The 23,778-nt window shown below is 37.9% G+C and overlaps 1 protein-coding gene across 1 annotated transcript in view; it reads left to right on the top strand.

Moving 5' to 3' along the window:
- The first annotated feature begins 2,161 nt into the window (after window positions 1-2,161).
- galnt18b (UDP-N-acetyl-alpha-D-galactosamine:polypeptide N-acetylgalactosaminyltransferase 18b) overlaps window positions 2,162-23,778 on the top strand; it is a 94,325-nt gene continuing 72,708 nt past the window's right edge. The window contains exon 1 of the mRNA XM_014997194.2: window positions 2,162-3,077. Within this exon, the coding sequence (XP_014852680.2) occupies window positions 2,840-3,077 (238 nt within the window). The 5' untranslated portion in view covers window positions 2,162-2,839. The remainder of the gene's footprint in view (window positions 3,078-23,778) is intronic.

The raw sequence follows: 23,778 nt of genomic DNA, 5'->3' as shown, positions 1-23,778 counted from the left end.
GCTCCTTTAGATCCTTTAGACAATTTATTGATTTTCAAGAGAATCAAAGGCTTTAAGAAAGTGGTGAGCAACTGCAAAGAGAGGGAAAAATGCTTTTTCATCACGCCCATGTTCCTGGCAAACAGAAAACCTTTTCACACAGCTCAAAGTCAAGAAAATGACCTTTTTGCACTTTGGCAGCTCTGTTAGCTGAGATGAATGACCCACCACCTAGCACTGAGTCATATAGCCGTAACACAGACTAGAAGGGCAGTCTCTGGATGTTCAATGACAGAGTACAAATAAAGATAATTATCTTCTGACTTAGGCGCTGATAAGGTCAACAAAACAGAACAACAAAAAAAACTTGGGAGTGTTTTATTAAGCGGCGCTAAGCAACTCCTGACTCATTTCTCCCACCTGAAGATAAATTCAGTGAGTGAATAACTAAAGATGTTCTCTTTATTAAGTTTTACAAAGACATACATTTTGAGTAAATGTTCACATATGAACTTGCTTCCCCTAATGCAGGGAGCAAACCCCATACTTTAAACAGCAACTACATTAAAATTAATAAGCAGTTCTACCTTACATGATATTGGTACATTTAATTAAAATGATATTGCCAAAAGTACCAAAAAACTTTTCAATAACAAGTTCCTGTTCTTGAATGGCCAGGAAATTCCCCCGACATGGACTGCATATGGTTAACTGCATATGAACTTAGAATTTACATAAGACTGGCAAAAAAACAAAACAAAAAACAAAACAAAACAAAAACAACTAATGATTGATTCTTGCTGTGGCACTCTTTAGTGACTTAAGTTTTTGTGGCCAAGGAACAGAAGTAAACCACAAAATATAAGTAACAATAATAAAAAAAAGTAACACTGGGGAAAGCTAGAGTAAAGAGGTCCAGCTTTCAAAGTGAAAATATGTTAGACAATTACCTCCTCTGTTTGTTTGTCTCCTACAAACTAAAGTTTCCAGGATTAAATTAAACATTCGGTACACGAGGAGACGGGTAGTGTCACTGAGTTTCACAAAAAAAGACTAAAAACTTTTAAGCTGCTTATTTTCCGACTTCCTGTAGCTGTTGTCTGTGCTGCAGTGCTAACGTTAGCTTGTACATAAACCGAAGCAAAGGTTGGATTTTCAGTTTCAGGTGTGTTACATTTCTTTATGTCGTCCTTTAGAGCATTGTTACAACTTACAAGACTTTGTTATTGCCTCTACTTATTAAAAATAAAAGTTTGTTGCTGCTTTGTGTTGAAGTTACTGCTGAGTAATTTGTTATGTCCTCCAGGAACCAGAAGGGGGCACTGCAGCGGTTTTGCAATCCAGACGTGCTACAAAATAAAAAAGACTGGCTGCACTTGAAATGCCCAATAAGAAGTCAGCGGGCTGAGCAATTCTGCACAGACAGAAATTTGCCAGTGTTAGTTCTGTTTCCTTTGACATTAATTCTTAAATAATGGCTGAGTCGTATTCATGAAAACATATTGGGAATCAAGTGTCACAATATGCCGTTGGTGGTAGAAATGATTGTGACACTGGATTTAATAATTTCACTCTGGCAGCATGCTGTGTTGTGGCAGTCTGGCAGATTGAATATAAAAACTGTTAGAAAATAGACATCTGCCAAAGATGATACTAGAAACTGCTGTCATAAAACAATTAAGTCTTTTGACAACAAAGAAAATGTAGAGAAAATAATTGTATTCATTCAAGCTCTGGAGTTAATATGCAAATATGAATCTTGTTATTTAAAATTTGCCTTTGGATACGTTTATCTACAGTCAAAAAGTAAATCACACACCCAAACAAAGGACTTGCCGGGAGGGTTCTGAATTAAACTCTCAAATCAGAATGAGGTCGCAATATATCACAAATATGACTATGGGCAAAATCTTCCCCAATAACTTAAGTTCCTTTTTTTTCCCCTTGTGGTGAAACCATTATCAAAAGCACATAAAATATAAGATAGGATGCCCTCTCCCTCCATGCTAACACAGGAGGATATGAAGAAAGAGGAGCACACAATGCTGGAATGATCTAGATGCTTAAAGGTTAAGGTCATCCTCAATATGTTCCCTGATATGTTCTCCTGAACGCTGGTTTAACCACAGCAGCGACCCCTTCCATGAATCCGGAGTACAGCACACGACCTCTGCACACCTTCACATCTGATGTCTCTTTGGCTCTATACTACGAGCTGATCCAGATTCACAGCAGATAAGAGTGATGAATGTTTTCTTTGGTAAACTATAGAGCAGTACTGAAAAAAAAAATCATTATACTTAGAATGGATTTGCAATGGGCAAAGACCATGAATGACATATAAAAGTGCTCTATGTTGTTGTTTCAATAGCTGTTTATAGATTCATTTTTTTTAAATTGCACGATAAGAACGATCCGATCGGATCAGAGTGAATCAGCGCGTAGCGGAGACTCGGAGGCTGTCAGTCCTCTCCATCTCTCCCATTGGCTGCAGCAGGATGCACTCTGTCCCTCCTGTTTTCTCAAACCTCAAATGCAACTGTACGCGCGGAGGTTCGCAGTAGGGCGAGAGAGAAAAGGAGAGGAGGGTCCTTCACCTGTAGGTTTTTTTTTGCACCACTTACCTGTCTTTCAGCAACGTAACAAATAAACCCGCGGCACTTTTAAAGTAGGCGCTCTGTGCTTGGCATCTCTTTCTTTCTTTTTTTTTTTTTTCACCGCTGCGTACTCGTCAGGAATAACTTTATTCTTACAGGATTTCTTTTTTCTTTGTGCGTGTATCTGCGTGTGCGGGAAATTGTCGCCCTGTGCCGCGATCCGAGGGGAGACTGCAGGCTGTGCTGCATGGAGGGATGTCGGCATGGCTTGCACCAGGAGAACCAAAACTTTGGTGTCCACATGCGTGATCCTGAGCGGCATGACCAACATTGTTTGCCTGCTCTATGTCGGATGGGTTACTAACTACATCGCCAATATTTACATCAAGGTCCCCATGCCTTTAGCAGTGGGAAAGTTGGAAGGGGACAAAAAAGGGGACACTCTCCGGATAATGGAGCGATTGGATCGGCTGGAGAGCGTGGTGAACCAGCACATCCAGGGTAAGATTCCTGATATCAAATTACAACTGAGGGAAAGCGGGTCGACGCAAACTGTCTTCCTCCGAGATAAAGTTTGAATGAAGTGCCTTATACTTTCCTAAATGGTATGTTTTGGTGTCTGTGTGGTTTTGCAGGGAACGCACCTGTAATTCCTTGAATTCTCTTTGGGGACAGTAAGAACATCTTTTTTTTTTCCAGCTCTGAAAATCGCAGTTTAGACGGCGGAATAAAAAAAAAAAACAGAACAAAAGCTGCATCGTTTTGCCGGAGACAAAAGGTTAGGCGACCAAACATGAGCTGTGAGCAGGCATATATAATTATATTAGTGTGTCTGACATTATTGTTGATTTCATGCACAACAAGAAGAAATTCTGGGACGTATTAAACATTACCCAAACAATTTTAAAATGTTAATAAAATATGAAAAAAAAATAAAATAAAATAAAACAGATTAACCTTAAAACTCCCAGTTTACATGACAATTAAAACAATCACAATGTTTATGGTTTGAAAAATGTCAGTGTTATACTTCAGTGACGTAATTAATGCTAAAATGCATATGGCTACGAAATTCAGCTTCTGTACCTGAGGCAATCATTGCTAATGAACGTCTTAGCTTTAGCCGCAGAGCAAACAGAGATGACACAGTCTTGTTAAAATAGATTTTAAATAGTTTACTGATATTTCTTTACTTTTTTGCCACTATCACAAGACAAGTTCTTATTCTTGTTTCTTTTTAACATGAACAAATTAGACATACAAAAGTAAAATGCACAAAAAATAATTAGAAGATACATTTGAATAAGTAGATTTTAAAGTAGTTGGATTGAAATAATTTATTTTAGCCTTGTCTAGCTAAAATAAATTCAATCTGACAGTAAGTCCTTGAGTAGAAGGCAACTGGACTTTGTCTCTTGTTTCTTTAAGATGTTTCAGCTCTAATCCAAAAGGATTCATTAGTTGTGAACATGATTGGAAGTTAGAGGCATATAAGTTGTTTTCAGAATGATCAAAATCTAATAGCGCTATTGAAGTCACTGATGGAGCAATTAGGAGATGAGTCATTAGTCCTGCTCATTATTTAGCTCATTGTATGCATCACTGTTGCTTGATGATCCGAACGTGTCGCTAGTGAAGCCATGAGTGTTATTTTGGTCATGTCCCAAAGTGTTTATTGCTGAGAAACAGGGGAGAAGAGTCAGGATTGTAGTAGGTGTTAGAAAGTGCAAATCTGAGGCCATCTGTGATGTATTTTCATGTTTAATCTGGATGACGTCTTTCTCTCCTCTCTCAAATCTGTCTTCCCTGTTCAAAATGTTCACACTGCTCCATACGAGCACATTCTTGAGATGCAAGTGACCCACTGATTCTTGACTCGACGAGTTTGCTCTACTGCACTGGGCCGTCCATTTGTGTAGCTGCTGTTTAGTTTTTTCAGTGTAGAGAACTAAACAGTCCTCACGGTCCTAGACTACATATCACACTACTGACATGTGATATGTCAGTATCACATGTCAGTGATACTGACATATCATACTGTATCAGTATGATACAGTATGATACAGTATGATCGTCCCAGTGTTTTATCCCTGGGACGAACCAGTCTCTGTCTACGAGTGTTATTGGAATATAATGTTTGGAAATTATTCTCAGTTTCTTGGATACTCTCTAAGCCACAGGTGTTCCCCTGCTTCTTCTTGTGTCCCTCATTGTACAGAGTTGAACACTTTCATGAAATCCTGGATACCAGTTTGAAGTGTTTTCTTGAAGTGCAGAGCTCTCATGACTGGCACTTTCTGTTTCAGTGGGTGATGTGATTGAAAAACCAGATGCTCGTCCATGTTTATAGACTTTCAATAGACTTTCATCTCTCTCACTGTGCACAAAGCAGTCTAAAAATGTAGGTCCTTCTCTTTGGGATACTCCATTCTGAACTTGATGTTGTGGTTCACTGAACTGATGTGATCATCAAAGGCTTCCATTTATTCGACCTGCATTTTGATCCAGGTGTCATCCATATATCTGAGCTAGTGGATAGGTGTTTTTCATTTTTAGGAGCTCATTGTCTGGCTTTCCAATTGTATTCAAAAGAAATCGGTTGAACTTGTATAGTTCTTTTCTAGTCATAGCAGTTGTGGCTCAGAGATTGGAGTAGTCTTGCAATCAGAAAGTTGTTGGTTGAATTTAGGGCTGTTGTAAACGAATATTTTAGTAATCGAGTAATCTATCGATTATTCTTACGATTAATCGAGTAATCGGATAAAAAAAATTATAAAATGAAATATTGGTAAATCTGGCATAATACCGGTGTTACTATCAGATATCAATATCAGTCCAATTTTTCATATTTGAGCATCCCTAACAGTTGCTTTTTTGTAGTTTAGAAAACTAACCTGTAACAATAATAGCTCACTTTCTAAGTTAACCAGAAGAAAAGTTATAGAAAAATCTGAAATTATATTGAATGTAATAACAAAGAGGCAGGCTCACAAATATGCTTATAAAAATGTCTACAATCCAGCTTTTAGTTTATGTATTCATCTTCAGTGAGTTTAATAGATTAATTAAACTCACCTTGCCACCTAACCTGTCACGCTTTGGGTTTGAAAATACGGGAAATGCCGCCTGGAGTGGGAGGAGAGGGCGAATGAACGAACGTAAGATGGAGGGGAGGAAATAGACCAGCGGACTGACGAACCGTTAGACCGGGGGACGAACACGGGGGGAAGCAATACGGGATATTTACGACACCTTCACTGGTCACACTCAGAAACTCATCTACCAGCCATGTACGATGCGCTCCGCCACCCGTTTCTTCAGACCGGGATATGAAATTTATTGTGCGGTTCGTCGGTAAAGCTACATTTACACGGTAAGCATCAGCTACTCAGCCGCCCGCCCTGTTCAGGCTATCCGCTCACCTCAGCGCTCTTCCCGCCGTTCGCTTTCAACCAGCAGCCCCGGAGGAGAAATGCTGCCGTACTCCAGGCATTCCCCCAGTCATTTTAAGGATGCTTATTGGTTCCCCAAAAACGATAAAAAGTCGGGCATTGTCATCAATCAATAAAATCCCCACGGGCCAATCTTGAAGATTGGACTTTATGCTGCTGAGACTTAGCTTTTGTCAACAACTCAGAGGCGGAAGTGAGAGCTCCGCGCAACGCAAATGAAGTCCCGGCCGGAACAAGGTGCGCTAACTAATAAAACATAAATTAACGAAGCTTCGAGGCAGGTAAATTTTCCTCGAGGAATTTTAGTAATCGAGGTACTCGAATCATTCGAGGAATCGTTTCAGCCCTAGTTGAATTGCATCTTTCTCCTGTCACATGTTTATTTCCTCCTGGGAAAGACACTTAACCCCAAGTTAAATGTGAGTGCATTTGGCTGCGCGTGGCTCTCGTGTAAAGCACTTTGAGTGGTCAGTGGCTAGAAAAGCACTATATAAATTCAGTCCATTTACCTTTCAAACCACTAAATGGACTTTTACACTACAAGTCTCACTCACTCTGCTACTCTCACAGTAATTCACCAATATGGAGATCAGTCAGCAACTTGGGGTTAAGTGGCTAGCCTAAGAGCTCATTAACATATTGTTTGAGCAAGCTGGAATTAAAATGGCAACTTTTAAATAACCAGACAACTTCTCTTTCCATTGAGCCGTGTAAGGACACTGGTTTAAGTCTAAGCTAAAGCATCTAAATAGTTCCACCAGTTTGGTTGGACCTCTATTTGGATTCGGTGTGGATCAAGATTGGTCCTTCAGGAAAAAGCTTAACTGGTCCGATCTCTCTTTTTAAAGTTGTTGTGTAACCAAACTCGCGTATATAAGAAATATTTAAATAGCATTTTCAAATTTTCTTGCTTGCCCCTGGTAAGCTCACTAAGAAATTATTTTTCAAAGTTCAAAAAAATTTTATCTCTTCTAACATCTTTTGATTTCTGTTCCTCCTCAGTCCGTTTGGAATGCAGGGATCTTTTTAGTGCTTGAATTCCTTCTTTCTGGTGCGCACATGTTACGCTTCATCACACCTTGTTAATTTATCTCTGCTATGCCTCTTTAAAAGAGCTGTTCTCATCACGGGTGAGAGAAGGCTCATTTTGTGCAGGTCTCTGGCTGAAATGGCACAGAGCTGCTGCAGAACAGAAATCCACTCATGCTTTTTTGAGCAATAAGGCTCTGTGCTCAGCTTGGATAAACATTCCTCCTGGAGGCAGGTCTCCATTTTAGCTTGGCACCAATAGGCATTGGTGGGGTGGAGCTCTGTGGCGGTGCCCTCAGTGACATACCTCTAAAGTCCACGTTTCAGCAGTCTCCTTTACTCTGACAGAAGAGAGCATTTCATGCTACATTAATGCCAAAAAATCTGCATCTTGCTCTCTGTAAATGTTCTCCGTACATCTAGCAAAAATCAAAATGTTCCAACGTATATTCTGAGGTCTTGAACACATCTGAGATACATTAAAAAAAAGACATTTCAGTATATTGCATTCTTTCCTATTAAACACCTACAACACTTTCATCTCTCAATAACAAGGAAACAAAAGATTTCCAAGCAACAGAACATATTGAATGATGTGTTTGAAATATCTGAATGTTAGTTCAGAAAGGCCAACATGGAGAGCTTCCCTCTGTATTTTACTACGAGAAGGGCTCCTAAATGTGATAGAGCTGAAATGGCTTGGCCTTGAGTAAGAAATTTATACCTTCTAAAGCTAAAACGAAATGCTGGAAAAACGATTAACAAAATGTACAACTTGCATTGCCTTTTCAGTGGAGAAAAGTGTTGCGGCGTTGAAAAAATGTGTATTCTTGCAAATAACCATTACAAAAATATAATTACTTGTGAAATATTGGTAATGTGTAGGTGCAGCTCATATCTGTGCCAGCTATTACTAAGCCAGGAGTTGTTTATGTGAGCTTAAAATAATTGTACTTGATTCTCATCTCCCTGTCCACTTCCTGCTCAATGGGGTTTCTCCCATTGAGCTCAATTTCTCTTCAACTGGGTCAGTCAGCGAAAAAGTGGCGTTGTGAGCGAGGACGTTGATTTTCCGTACTAATTTAGAAATGTAGTCTGGCTGCAGTTTTAGCCAGACTAAACTGCAGCCAGTGAACGCGGACGCCAGTGAACAGCGTCCGCTGTGAACTGCGTCCGCGTTCACAGCGGACGCAGTGAACAAGGCCATTCAGTCCGTGCTAGCCACGCTTCCAAATATTGAATTAAATTAACAGCCGTCTCGTTTGGCTCGGCACTTCTCTCTTCGCAGCAGGGGATGGTTGTTTCGAGCACACATAATTGCTAATGTGCTTCATAACATCAAACTGGCACACTGCATATATCACAGCCAAATGTTAGTGATTGGGTATAATTTTTAACTTTTATCAGAGTCTACACCTACAAGCAACTGCTGCTCAATAGCTGAGGGTTCAGAGTTTCTGTAGGAATGAGGGGCTGTTTTTTTACCAGGCTGTGCTTTGTCCAAAATAACCTCTAAGGCTGACCAATTAATGGACCATATCCAAAGTTACCACATTTAAGCCAAAGAACATACCAGCTAATAGGTGGCAGTTTTGTTTATTTTTCAGATAAAGTCATGATTCTTCTGTTCTTCTAGACTTTATGTTCAATAATACAACCGTGTTATAAGAAATTACTGCAAAGACATAAGTCCCTTGCAAAAGTGTTTACAACTCTTATGAAAATTATTCATGAAATGCTATTAGGATTTTTTTTAGTAGCACATCCACTTTAAATCCATCCATTATCTAACACACTTATCCTTTCAGGATTGCGAGAGGGGCTAGTAGTGCCTGTATCTCCAGCAGTCTGCGGTTGAGAGGCAGAGTCCACTTAAAGTATACAACTAAAAATCTAAAAAGTGTGGGAAATATTTTCTTCAATTACAGCTATAAGAAATAATGTAGTTTTCAGTTGCATCGAAAAAGTTTATTTTTTTTTATCTCAGTTTTCAGTATGAAGACAAAAACTTGCATCAAACACCTTATTCTACATTTTTGCTGGGTCCCTATATGCTTTATAGCAAACTCCAAATAAGGCTTCAGGACTTTTTCTGGGTTACTTTCAACTATAGATATGTTGTTGCCAATTTTCAAGAAAGGCATTTTTTTTATAGAATGCATGACTGACATTTGGGCTGTCAACAGATTCTCATACTTTTCCTACTCTGTCAGATGTTCAAAGCTTGGTAGATTATTTTTAATCGAATCCTTCTTCAAACTTTTGCACATTTGTATTAATTGTCTGATGTGTTCCTTGGTCATCATGATCTGCTGAATCAAATTGTTTTCAATTCTTGCGCACATATTTTTTTACAGAGTATTCCACAGTCAGTTACATCATTATTGGCTGCTTTGAGGATTGTTTTTACTATAGCTCATAAACTGCAGGCCTGCTTAAAATGAAGAGCATGCACAAAGCAAAGATTACACTCATAGCCAGTAGACCATTCTTAGAAAATAGTGCTGTGTAGCAAAATGTCGAACTGTATAGCAGTTTAAATTGTTATTTTAAAAATACAATTGCTGCTTCTGTTGCTGCTGCAGCAGAAATATTACATATTGTTGCAACACTGATTATTGTTATAGCAGCTACAATAATATTTACTATATTATTTAGATCCATTTTAATACTGATGTACAGATACACATTAAAAGAGAGGAAAACACAGATAAGGGTGTTAACAGTGTTTAAAATCAGTTTCATTTGGCTAACCATTTGTGGCTTCAAGTCTTCTCAGAACTCTTGTCATGAGATCTGTCAGTGTGTTTATGGAAATGTTTTTTTACCATTAGCCCAGAAGAGCAATTGTAAGATCAGAAACTAATGTTGGACGAGAAGTCCTTGCTTGCACTCTCCCTTATCACAATGGTGTTTTATTGAGTTCAGGTCAGAGCTTTGTGCTGGCCAGCCATATTTTTCCATACCAAACGTGCTCATCTGTGTTTTTTATGGACTTTATTTTGTTCACAGGTAAGCAGACACGTTGCAATACAAAAAGACCATCTTCAAAAACTGTTAACGCCAAGTAGGGAGCATGAAGATGTATCTTTCTAAGATGCAACCCCTGCACATTGAATTAATAGGCAGAAAGGGAATAATTAGTCATGTGAGAGAATACGTTCTTTACGCCACTGCAGCCAATGCTTTGCTTTTGTACCATCATTGAGTTGATCTGAAGACCACTTGATGTTTGTAGGTCTGCAGCTATTGACTTTGTGCCTCTGCATCCACGGAGTCTGCTCTGTGATTTAATGTGGCTCCTGTCATTTTCAGTCACTTTCCCCTTGGTATAACACCACTAAGAGTTGGCTGTGGGATAATACTGTAAGTACTGAGGAAATTTCATGACTGGAATTATACCACAGGCGGGCTCCTATTACGGCGTCACACTGGAACTCATTGAGCTCCTGGAAACGACCAGTTCTTTCAATTCTTTAACAAATGTTTGTAGTGCAAGTTTGGATACCTTGGTTCTAGATTTTCTTACAAGAGCAAGTGGCTGGAATGTACCAAGATTAATTAAAAAAGCAGAATAAGCCCCAGCTAAATAATTTAAATGTGCTTATTATCCAAAATAGAAAGTCTTCTATGTTATTTTTGCTCTTTTTAGATGATTGTCTTGGATCTGAGAAAACTGTTTGGTAATTAAGTTGCTGCATTTTGTTCTTCTGTAATTGCTGTAAACGGTTGTGCATATTGCTGTCTGACATTCATAGCTTGTTGCTAAAGCTTGTTACCTTAAAAAAAGCTTAAGGGTGATATTCTTAATTTTTTCTGCTAAGGAAATGTCCAAGGGAATTCCTGTCCCTCCAACATCGTATAGTTGACTGACATCTCACAATAAGATGGGATGGGGGAGCATTTTACACTTTGCATGACTGGGAAAAACAGTCCACTGTCTGTATAATCCCATGAAAGGATTTGTAGATCAAAGAATTTTAAGGATCTTAAAACCCTGAATTTTTTTTTTTTTTTTTTTTTTTTTTTTTACCAAAAGTGTCAAATCACAATTACAGCACCTTCTGATGCTTTTTATTTTCTGAAGAAAATATTTTGAAAGACAAACTGGAACTCATTTTGCTTCCAATGCAAGTTCTGAACTGGATCTATATGTGGGAGACTGAATCTCAAATAAAGTGAAGAGGCAGAGACATTTTACTTACCTAAGAATATATTTTATTCCAAAGCTGGGATGTCAAACAAGTACAGAAGTTGTAAATTCTGACTCACACTTTTCATTTTCATACTACTGTGACTCCCACACTTGATCTGTCCGTGCTCACATTTCCCATCACATGCACTTTGTGTTAGAGCTCTGCAGGCTGACTCACTGCTGACAGCAGAGATGTATCTGGTGTCAGCTTCTCACTCGCTGTGAGACAGAAATATTCCACGATGTGATAAAGTTAGGCAGGCTGTTACCAAGACAAAAGCAACATGGCGACAGCATTGTAAAGTGGCTCCACTTTCTCTTAGATTAAGCACCGTCAGTCGTGGAGTATCTCAATGGAGAGGTGTGCTGAGCAGGTTTCCACATGCCCACCATATAGTCCTGTTCTGTGGACTATTAGCTTTAAGGTTAAAGTCAAGCATTAAGTGAAACTCTGGCAACTTCTTAAAGAAAAATCCTTTGTTGCATGGTTTGGAAATAACCTGCATCTCTTCTTGAAATTCTTGAATACCTGAAATACTTTTGACTTTGCATGATGGTTGACTTTAAAAAAAAAAAGTTGTTTGTGAATGCCGAATCAATTCTTACAGGTGATGTGTTGCTATTGATCTCTTCTTCAGCAGGATTGAACATAATGACCATGTTCTCGCTTACAGCAAAGGTTCTATTGTTTATGCAGACTTAGGACGTTTACTGTGAATGAGAAAATCTTGTTCCTGTCCTAACAGGCTGTATTGGAGAGCATCATTAGATATTGTGAGTGGGGTAATGATCAATCTTCCTGCACCGTCCAAAGCTGAACTGCTGCGACTCGTACAGGTCACCATGAAAGTGATTGGGATGAATCGAAACCCTTCCTTTGACTTCGTTCATGAACAATCTGTTCTCAGACAGGCACAGAGAGTTTTATCAGATCCTTTATACATGCTGTTTTCCAAGTAGAAGATTTAGAGTGCAAAGTGAATCAGTTTAAACATTTGTTCATCTTGTTAAATAACATTAAGAAAAGACATGTCTTATTTTATTTCTTAGTTTTTTATTTTAATATTTTTTACCCTAAATGATGGGATACGTGTATGTTTCTTCATGTGACTGGGAGGGTTAGCGCTATGCAGATTCACTGCTTGTGTGTTTCCAAGGTGGTTATTGAATCAGCTCCAGAGTCCAAGACAGATTTTCCCATGGGAACAAAACAGTGTGATTGGTTTGATTGATTTGATTGATTCTGTCTGATGCATCATCAAAAATACACAAACTTGCAGAAAAAAAATGTCAGCAATTATAGGAAAGGTTTGATTGTTTTATTTCCCGGTGCCAATACAGGATTTTTCTACAGAATATTGAGAAAGATATACATAACTTTCAACATGTTCAATGTTATTTATATGATTTATGGGTGAATAAAAGTAGTTTTAAATATAAATCTAAAAAAAATAAAGAAAAATATGCGGCTTAACCTCAACCTTTGCAATGTGGGTATGTCTTGGTTTGTCTTGGTTTAGGCGCAGAATAACATCAGCTGGAGGCAAAAAACATGAAGTCTTTGCAATATGGGTATGTCTTGGTTTGTCTTGGTTTGGGCATAGAATAACATCAGCTGGAGGCAAAAAACACGAAGTCTTTACACACAAAGAATTGGCGACCACTAATGCTGTGGATCTAGAGGGAATGTCCCATTTCTTCATGGTTATTTTTAATTACTACCCTCGTGACTAAAAATTATAGGCCATGCAGAATCTCAGGATACTGTAAAATATCTTCCTGTGTATATACGGAGCTAAAAAAAACACAAACTGCTCGGTTGGTTTAGTTCAAAACATCTGATTAGTCTACAGCCTCATATTTAATGGGAGACGTGGAGCTTTACCAAAGCCAAGTCTGAGCAAGATTAGGTTTGAAAGAATGTGACCTGTTGTTCATTTTACCTGTGTGAGAATAAGTGTGTACTGTGATTCATATTTTAGCAGCCATGAAGCTTGTGAGACAACATCAGTACACGTTCGTATAGTTGAAAATGACTGTGACGTGATCGCTTCAAATAAGTCCCGCCACCAAGTCAACTGGGAGTCTCTGCAAATTGGTGAATCTGCTGATGCTTAGAGGACAGTTATATCTGGGTATTTATCTGATTGGATTCTAGCAGAGCGCTAATCAGTGCAGCGCTGGCTTAAATGAGTTTTGGAAACACAGTGGTGGCTGCTTGTTGAGCCACATGATGGTTTGCATGTTTGTACAGGCTGTGGTATGCAACGCCACATGATTCACTAGGCCATTTAGAGAACAAGCACAAAGCTGTAAATTTATAGGATGACATCCTTTTTCCCCCTTTTAAAATCAAAATTTAGAAAGTCTTTGAGTGGTGGAGTTTTATATGTGAATAAATGTAATGAATGCATGGAAAACCTAACAAGCAAAAGAAGTTTATGAGACACTGAGCATACAAAGTGTCTAGTAAACTGTTTACTTTTGGAGATGATTTGTCTGTTTCAGTTTGCTATGCCAGTTCTTAAGCAGAGTTTCATTTGAGGATTTATTACTGCAGCAGGTACAAGATTGATGCTCCAAACTAAATAAATGCTGCTGATATGATGAAGTAACATTCTGTTCTTTAGATCTCACGTTCATTTATCATATGTAAATGTGATTTTACCTGGTGCATTGTTGTCTAAATTTTTCCTCTTAAGTTTACAGGGTTAAAAAGTAAAAGACTGTAATTAAGTTTGCTAATGTGTTGTTCGGATGCTGCCAATTACCCAGAGTTTTTCTGCGGAGTGACAAACATTAGGAAGATGACTGATTTTTGTGGACATAACTTGCTTATCTAATTAGTCTTAATAAGGGACAGGTGGTGCAGGTGATGATGAGGAGAGGAGGAACAGCTGAGGACTAGTGCAGAGAAAAAAAAATGTTTAGTGACAGAACATGTTTAGACTGGCAGGAAAGCAGGAGCACCTTAAATGAAAATGTTACAGTGCTTATTCACTTAGTTTTTCTGAAGATAATGTCTCATGTCCAATTTTGAGCTTGGAATGAAAATCAAGGAACATAAATTGTGAAAAATCACACCAAGATTCTTCAGATCAGATTCAGAGGATCTAAAGGCACTTTTCCACTGGCAAGTCGCTCACCGGTTTCACTCCAGGTAGTGAGCTACTCCATTATGAAGTCTGTTCCTTACTATTGTGGGCGGACCGAGAACGTGCAGCAGCTATGGTCATCTCTCCACTCATGTTTGCAGTGTCGTGGAAATCCTTTAATAAAGGGGAGAGAAACTGCTGGAATAGAGAAAGTTCAATCTTTCAAAAGGCTCTATTCAGAGGAAAAAGCATTCAAAGTCTCTTTCCCTGGAAGTCAGAAAAGCAGAGCCCTGAAATGAAGTTGTACACAATCCTTTATACGCTTCACATTTAACCATGTTTTTACACACAGAGGCATTGGAGAAAAGACCAAAAGGGGAACAAACTCAGCCCCTGTCAGTAACAAAAAATCAGCTCGGTGCATAGAGATACCATCTAAGCCAACACCTGCTTGAACTCTTCTTGCTCTCTGTGGTTTTCACCCTCATTGTCTGACTTTTTTGGGCACACCTGCTATGTGAAGTATGTGCTAAACTTCTGCTTGCATTTGTGAACTTATAAAGGAAACTTTTGTTCTTTAAATGTGCAACGTTTTAGATTTAAGTAATGCAGTCAAAATATTTAAACCAATAGACACGCATGAACTTTGTTATTCTTTTAATCCAAAGGAAAAATAAAATTCACATCACAAGCTAATAATATGCAGTTCCGGTGTCCCACAGAACTGGAACTACTGATTGGCTCATGCACAGTTACATGAGCCAATCAACTAATGCAATCAAGGTTCTTTGGTGCCGTACCTAGTTCGGTCCTTCTAGTGGTTCCCCTGAAATGGGTACGGAAATCTGAGAACAGGCAGGTCGAGCCATGCCGAATCTGCTAATGGAAAATCTGACTGTGGCGGACCAGGACCACACCAGTTAGAGTTGCTCTTGTGGAAAAGCGCCTTTAGGAAACTAATGTGTCTTCAGGTTTCAGGAATCTTTTCATCAGTGCAATAATCAATGTATCACTTTTGCTGGAATTCAGCTGCAAGCAGTTTACATGTCACCATTTCTTAATCTCAACCAAGCAACCGTGTACAAACGTTTTCAGACTTGAGTTGCATTTTGCTGTGCACATTCACTGAGAATGAAGCACTGATATCAACACAGCAACATTGAATGTAATCGATACTGCAGACACTGCTGTATTGAACTGACTGGAGAGGTATGGTAAGATGCAGCTCCACAAAAACCTCAGAAGAAGACACTGAACCTACTTTTTCACATGTAAACAAAAGTAGAGTTGCTAGATTTTAGCAGCTGTAGGATTTCTTTTCTCTATGGGTTAGTGTTAGGGTTAGGGGTTAGCTATTTCTCCTGCTGGTACAGGACATGCATGTTTGTTTTGCTTGAATTGACCTGTAATGCCCTGCACTATGGTCTGCTTCCTCCTTTTACATTGGTGTCCAGTCTGCTAGGCGTGAACATATACAGATACATTCTGGTGCAGTTACACATCTGCACCAGAATTTAAACCAAGCAAACTGAAACCTAGGTTTGTAGGTGGTCCGCATCATAGTTCAATTAACATTCAGATTCCACCAAACAAACTAGACGTTGGTGTGAATGCACCCTAAGTGAAATGGGATTTTACTTCTAAAAGACAAAAGAACATTATCTCAGCAAGAGGGATTGAACTGGCTCCGTTGTGTACACTCCTTCAAGAAATGCAGCCAAATCAGTGACGTATCCACTAAGAACCAGGCACTCCAAAGCTAAGAATATAGCTAAGAGAATCACAATAGTGCTGATTTGACATGGAGATTTAATGAGTAAATGCTGGATATGCTCTTTTAACATATTTATTTGCTTCTGCACATTTATGTTGTCAGGTACTAATGACATGGTAAACTTTGATTGCTCTGACAGATTGTGTGAGAAATTTTTCCCTCTACTGCTTGTAATCACTTTTAGCTGGGTCTTGTGCCTGCGAGCCAGAATAGAAAGAACCTATTGATCTAAAGTTAATAACGGGGCTGAATGAAATTTACAAAAGTGTAGAAATCAATAAGAGCAGAAAAACATTTGGAGCAAAACCAACACTGACATTCAAGGTTAGTGACTGTAAAGTAAAAACAAGACAAAGCTACAACTAAACTCCAAATCCTAAATGTGAAGATAAGCGTTGGGAGTAAAGTGACTCACAACAAACCTTTTCATTGAGTTTTTTTTCTTTTAAAATATTGAATGGGCAATGTTTCCTGCAATGGTTTAAAAATATGTGGCATGAAACAACAGTTTTACATTCGGTTAAACAATATAATTTTGATAAATTGCAAAACAGCTGATTGGAGGCATGCGAAATTAATATTTTTCCATTTTGGGAATGTGGTATTATTTTCCCATAACTGCAGAAAGCTGCATAAGATGACTCTGGACATATTTAAAGAGATAAGTAAATCCATATTGAGACACTTAAATGCCTTAATTGGACATAGCTACACCATTATTTGCTCATTACATCATAATCTGCTGTGGATTTCTTTAATATTGTCAATCTGCAGAAGGTGTGAGGCAGAGTTTGTGGAGAGAGGCTGGAATGTAAAATGGAGCAATAATGTACATAATTTCATTGAATCAGGTTGTGGTTGCAGGCTGAACAGTCCGCTGGAGAACGTTTTGTAATGAGAATAATCAATTATTTTGGCTTCCGAGGGCTAAATCATCATAAATGGACAAAATTACACTGAAAAAAGGCTCTTACAAGGGCTTTGAATCAAAGACTGTCCCTTGAGACTTTATAAGTGCATCAGTTGGCTTTTGCAGAAGCTTTTTAGAGTAGTTTTCTACCCAATTGAGTTTTTGAAATTGTTTCTGCTGGTGAGTCAGAAATCTGGGTTGAAACGGCATGAAGGTTATATTACAACCTGATTTTATAGCAAGCTATTCACTCATTGCTTCACTGTGAAAAACCTATAAACATCCTGAACTTAATGAATTAAACTAATCAAATCACCTTTTTTTAATTGATTTCCGGCAGTAAAGTCAGCAGTTTTGGGGGCATTTGATTTGTTTACTTAAGATGCCAACATAATCACCATTGCTCGTTGCTGCATCCACTATTTAATGTTCTCTTATTAAAACGCCTCTATATCCCGAACTGTCTTAGAAACAAAATAGACGTTCAAGCAATGACAAAACAACAAAGCCTGACACCACAATACTTTTGGCTTAAGATTTAATGCTTCAAAGTCATAAAATGTTTGCAGTGAGGGAGAGCTTAAATTTTTTTACTCCCAGTCTCTTGTAAAAGTTTTACGTCTCGATCCTGGAAAGTATCTAGTATCTTCAGTGAAGGTAAGTAGCAATAAACAGCGAAGTGTTTTGTTGCTACATCAGCCTTTTCTTATTCCTCACCACTTTTTCATAATTAATGGCACTAAATTAGAAGGTGTGCTCTGGCTCAAACCCATATGCTATTATATACACCAGCTGTTTTCTTCACATATACAATCAACGTCAGGCTAATATTTTCTCTCTTCTGATGAGAGGGACTCAAACAATCTCTCTGTACTCCATTTCAAAGTCAAGAAGGTTTGTTTTTTTTCTGTAATGTTCAAGCTTATAATAACTATTATTGTTGAGGCTGTCAATAAGAAATGCTTATTTCAGTAGCTATGGCTCTATGTGTGGACACACCTGTCAGAATGAATTAAAGCAATCAGATGAAAGTAATCCCACACTCCTACAGTAGTTCTCTCATTAGATGCAACATGATAAAACTTTGAGGAAAGAAATAACTTTAAAATAAAGTACTGAACAACAATGTTTTTATGGCATTGTAGGTGTGATTCACCTTCTTCACAATAAAAGTAAATTTCTTGTGTTAAAGAAGAGATGAACCAAAATCAGATTTAGATAATTCCAGTCATCTCAATTCCTTATTTCTTTTCTTATTAGCTCCACATTTAATGATATTATAATATTTTATATGCTTAATAGTAATCCTGTATATGTTGGGGGGAAAAGAGTGCACACATCAGGTATGTGCATTTCATGATTTAGTAGATGGGACCTTTGCTGCAGAGAGCTTTGAATATATTGAGAGAAACAGAAAAAGTGCTAGATGCTATAACTACTGTCCACTGAGGGTGATTTCACGGATTCAAGGAAGCCTTTTATTATGAGGATGACTTTAAAGTCATGCTGCTTTAGAAGGTTTTAAAAAAGAAATAAGGCAGCGAAAAATCATTATTTCTGGTATATTGTTTGGAATGACAGCGTTATCAATTTTAGATCTAAAGTATTTAAATGATTTACGTTTTATCTAGAATGCAGAAGCAGAGCAACACTAACTATTGGAAAAACTTGGTTCAAATTTCACCCCCTTTTTTTGTTCTTCTTTAGCTTTCTTATTTAACTTTTGAAAGCATATCAAACTTTATGGACAACGTCGTGCAGCCATTTTCACTTTTAGTCAAAAACACAACTATCTCAAATTTGTATTTTAGCTACAGATATCTGACAGTTTCTGTGTGTAAAAATGCTAATTTCAGCCATTTTAAGTGGGAAGAATATATTTGTGGCTATATTACCATCCAGCTGAGATCACATACAGGTGCTGGTCATAAAATTAGAATATTGTGATAAAGTTCATTATTTTCCATAATGTCATGATAAAAATTAAATTGTCATATATTTTAGATTCATTGCACACCAACTGAAATATTTCAGGTCTTTTATTGTTTTAATTTTGATGATTTTGGCAAACAGCTCATGAAAACCCAAAATCCCTGTCTCAAAAAATTAGAATATTATGAAAAGGTTCTCTGAACGAGCAATAAAAATAATCATCTGAATCAACAAAGTAACTCTAAACACCTGAAAAAGATTCCTGAGGCCTTTAAAAACTCCCAGCCTGGTTCGTTACTCAAAACCGCAATCATGGGTCAGACTGCTGACCTGACTGCTGTCCAGAAGGCCATCACTGACATCCTCAAGCAAGAGGGTGAGAAACGGAAAGAAATTTCTGAACGAATCAGCTGTTTGCAGAGTGTTATATCAAGGCACCTCAGTGGGAAGTCAGTAGGAAGGAAAAAGTGTGGCAGAAAACGCTACACAACGAGAAGAGGTGACCGGACCCTGAGGAAGATTGTGGAGAAGGGCCGATTCCAGACCAAATTAAATTTTCATCTCCATAAAACTTTTCAGCAGATGGAAGCATGAAGTGCTCCAAAATCTTCTGATAGCTGCTGCATTGATCCTGCCCTTGATAAAACCCAGTGGACCAACACCAGCAGCTGACATGGCACCCAGACCATCACTGACTGTGGGTACTTGACACTGGACTTCTGGCATTTTGGCATTTCCTTCTCCCCAGTCTTCCTCCAGAGTCTGGCACTTTGATTTCCGAATGACATGCAAAGTTTGCTTTCATCCGAAAAAAGTACTTTGGACCACTGAACAACAGTGGTCCAAAGTGCTGCTTCTCTGTAGCCCAGGTCAGGCGCTTCTGCCGCTGTTTCTGGTTCAAAAGTGGCTTGACCTTTGACCTGGGGAATGCGGCACCGGTAGCCCATTTCCTGCACACGCCTGTGCACAGTGGCTCTGGATGTTTCTACTCCAGACTCAGTCCACTGCTTCCCCCAAGGTCTGGAATCGGCCCTTCTCCACAATCTTCCTCAGGGTCCGGTCACCTCTTCTCGTTGTGTAGCGTTTTCTGCCACACTTTTTCCTTCCTACTGACTTCCCACTGAGGTGCCTTGATATAACACTCTGCAAACAGCCGATTCGTTCAGAAATTTCTTTCCGTTTCTCACCCTCTTGCTTGAGGATGTCAGTGATGGCCTTCTGGACAGCAGTCAGGTCAGCAGTCTGACCCATGATTGCGGTTTTGAGTAACGAACCAGGCTGGGAGTTTTTAAAGGCCTCAGGAATCTTTTTCAGGTGTTTAGAGTTACTTTGTTGATTCAGATGATTATTTTTATTGCTCGTTCAGAGAACCTTTTCATAATATTCTAATTTTTTGAGACAGGGATTTTGGGTTTTCATGAGCTGTTTGCCAAAATCATCAAAATTAAAACAATAAAAGACCTGAAATATTTCAGTTGGTGTGCAATGAATCTAAAATATATGACAATTTAATTTTTATCATGACATTATGGAAAATAATGAACTTTATCACAATATTCTAATTTTATGACCAGCACCTGTATATGTCAAGAAATGATGAACCCACCCAGACCTCTTTCACAAAACACTTTAGACTCTAGTTTGAGAAGATCTCTTCATACTTCAGTTTGTTTTTTAAGGAAAAGTTTCTATTAACCTTTAAAACCAGTGACAGAGGCAGGTTGTTGAGTGTGTGTTAAGTGAAGTGGAGCTTGTGCTGCTGCATTATAATTAAAAGAGCTGCTGTCATGGTCTCATGATGTCGACCTTATTTATGAAGACACTTATCATCCAACGAGGCGAGAGATTTTAGATAGCTTAAGGAAGACCATCATGTTTTATCTTACATATAGTAAGGAATGAAATTTGATATATTTTTGTGTCTTAGAAAGAATTCTGTTTAAGTTAGCCTTACAAATAGAAAGACTCCCGTTCTCAATGTCTGAAAAGTTTGTTTTTGCCATGGAGAACTAATTTATGACTATGTGGCTTCTCTGGTTAATAAATTGAAAACCGCTTGCCATAAGTGGAACAGCGAATTCTGCAGCTTGTTGCTCTTTTCATTAAATGGTGCAACAACACAGAAGAAAACAGCAAAAGACAATAACGTACTGCTATGGCTACACAGACTCAAAACCAGGATTAAAACGTTTTCAGATAAAATCCCAGTAAATGAATGATGCATGCAAGAAACGTCTTTTTTTTTTTTTTTTTTTTTTTTTGGAGAAATTTCTCCTTGTTTTGTTGTTTGATGGTTTGTTTTTTCTTACTCATTTTCATCAAACAAGATAAGTGCGCCATTTTCAAGTTTTGTCAAAGATTAAAGCCAAACAAGCAGCTCTTGTGTGACATCACCAAAAGAGACATTAAGTTTCAAAAATGTAAAATTTCACATTTTTGGAAAAAGATTAAACTTACATTAAAAGAATAAAAAGGGCATTGCACAACTTTGTGTTGGTAAACCTGTCATTCAAGACTCTTTTGACAGAATGAGGTTGATTGAGAAGAAACCATTTCCTATGCTGGTGCTGCCCGTGTTCACAGACCATGACCCATCTGACACCTGCTCCGGATTGTCTTCCAGAACCATGTGGACTCGCATGGGGTGTGCTGCCTGCATGACTAATGTCTATAGTCTGCAAACAATTCCAGCCTCAGTCTCACATGGAAACAAGAACTTTAAATAAATTCAGCGACGTCTCACCTAGAGCGTGATACGGGGAATTTAAACTGGAACTCGGTTAGGAAAGATCTTTTCACGTGCATCACATTTAAACAAGTTGGTTTTGTCCAGTTCTGCAGTTTCAACACAGAACAGGAACCTTTTACTAAACAGTGTTTTGGTCTCAATCAGCGAGAACACAATCTCTATTAGATCGGCTATTATTGATTTGAGGGAGGGATTAAGACGGAAGAGATGGACTGCAAAGTCAGACTGGATTTTGGTCCTAAAAACTAAAATTGTCTTGTGTAGCTAGAGGTTAGGTAGAAACAATTTTTTTTAGATTATATATATTTTAGGAACTATATAAACACAGCAGTCATTGTGACAAAATGAAGCACAGATCAGTTACTTTGCAATGACAAAAAATCCCTGAAATAATTAAAAAGACAGCTTTTTCTTCTTTTGTTGCCATTATATTTGTGCACAGACATTCTTTCACTAACTTATTTCATGATATTCAGAAAAGTATGCAACTTATTTTTTTACATTAGTGTTTTGTTCCAAACAAAGACAGTTTTACTTCTTGCAGAGTCACTGAAATGCAAAGCATTTTATTTTAACTGCAAACGTTTTTATTATAACTTAAACCACATATGCTTGATATATAAGGACTATGATATGTGCTGCATGAAAACAGGATTAATAGTTTTTTGCCTGATAACTTGAATAGGGCACACCTGTTGTTAGTGCATAGAGTTAATGAATTGTGTCAAGAATGGATTTTAATACTTTTATTTTATTTTAATGCTCTCACAGTTAATTTGTTTTGCAATCAGTCAGTTATTAATTCTTCTATTTATCCGCTACACAAACTCTCCTGACATTTCCCGTTCAGCTCCACCATCTGCGCTGCACTGACCCTGACCCCTTCTGCCTTTCCAGTTCTGCTGTTCCTCTGGCAGCTCTGGTTACCTTTTTCCCCATTTTCTCATTACCTCTTTACACACACACATGCGCATGCACACACACATTGGAGTTACTCTCCCTCGTTTGGCAGTCACAACCTTGATTGCTTCGATCCCCAATGGCACTGCCACGGTCTTCACTTCTTACAAATGTTGTACTTTTTTCCCCCTCTTACTTTTTTAAGATTCTTTTGCTCCTTTAACTAGCTGTTGTGTTTTTCTAGGGTTTTTCTGTCACCACAGTGTTTGGATGTGGAATTAAAACACATTCATTTAATTGTTTTTTGTGTATTTTTCCCACTTTTAAGTGCCTTGTTCTGGTGATATTACCTCAGCTAATCATGTTAGGGGTCATATTGAATGACAGAGTGATGGGAAAAGTATTTTTTACCCCTTTACAGATTTATTTGTGTATTTATTTTGTCACACTAAAGAATTTCAGATCCTTAAATTTTTAAATCAGACAAAGATAACCCCCCAAAAACCTACTAGAATTCAAATTATAATTTTATTTATTTAGGAAAAAGCCATCAAAACCAATTTATGTATAAAGAAATAAATCCTCTATGTTTAAATTTGTAAGTTATAAGAATCACAAAGTCATTTTGTAATATGTAGTTACCAGGGAAACAAAAACATCATTTTACACCTCAGACAACTCTGGAGTTATGATATATAAAAATAATAATAATACACTCATCACTTGCACTATATTTCACAACTGGACTGATTCCTTTATAAAGCATAACACCCCATTACAGGTTAAACCTTTTCAAGCCTCTTTCAGCTGCCTAATTGATATTAGGTCACAAAACAGATCAGTAAACTGATCGTGCTTTTATTTGTTTTTTCCAGCCATTTTGGACTTTCAGTTTTAAAAATGAATTTGAGTTCAGACAGTGATTTTCAACCTAGATTCCAGTTTGTATTAAAATTGAGTTCTGTGTGAAGATCAAGGTCTTTCAGTGCTGTTATTACTCTGTGGACTTTTCTTTAAATCTTTCCATGGGATACAGAAAGATAAAATCCTGTTGGTTGACTATTCCTTGCATTTTTAAAGTGATTTAACAGCAGCATTTTCAAATTGCCTCAGTATTTCAAATAAATATTTGAAGATAAACTATTTCTTTCATTGCAATTCATATT

The sequence above is a fragment of the Poecilia mexicana genome, unplaced genomic scaffold (genome assembly GCF_051168715.1).
Source record: "Poecilia mexicana isolate PSO_F unplaced genomic scaffold, ASM5116871v1 scaffold_3, whole genome shotgun sequence".
NCBI lineage: Eukaryota > Metazoa > Chordata > Actinopteri > Cyprinodontiformes > Poeciliidae > Poecilia > Poecilia mexicana.
The sequence above is the reverse complement of the archived record's forward strand: the minus strand, read 5'-3'. Positions and strand labels throughout refer to the sequence as shown.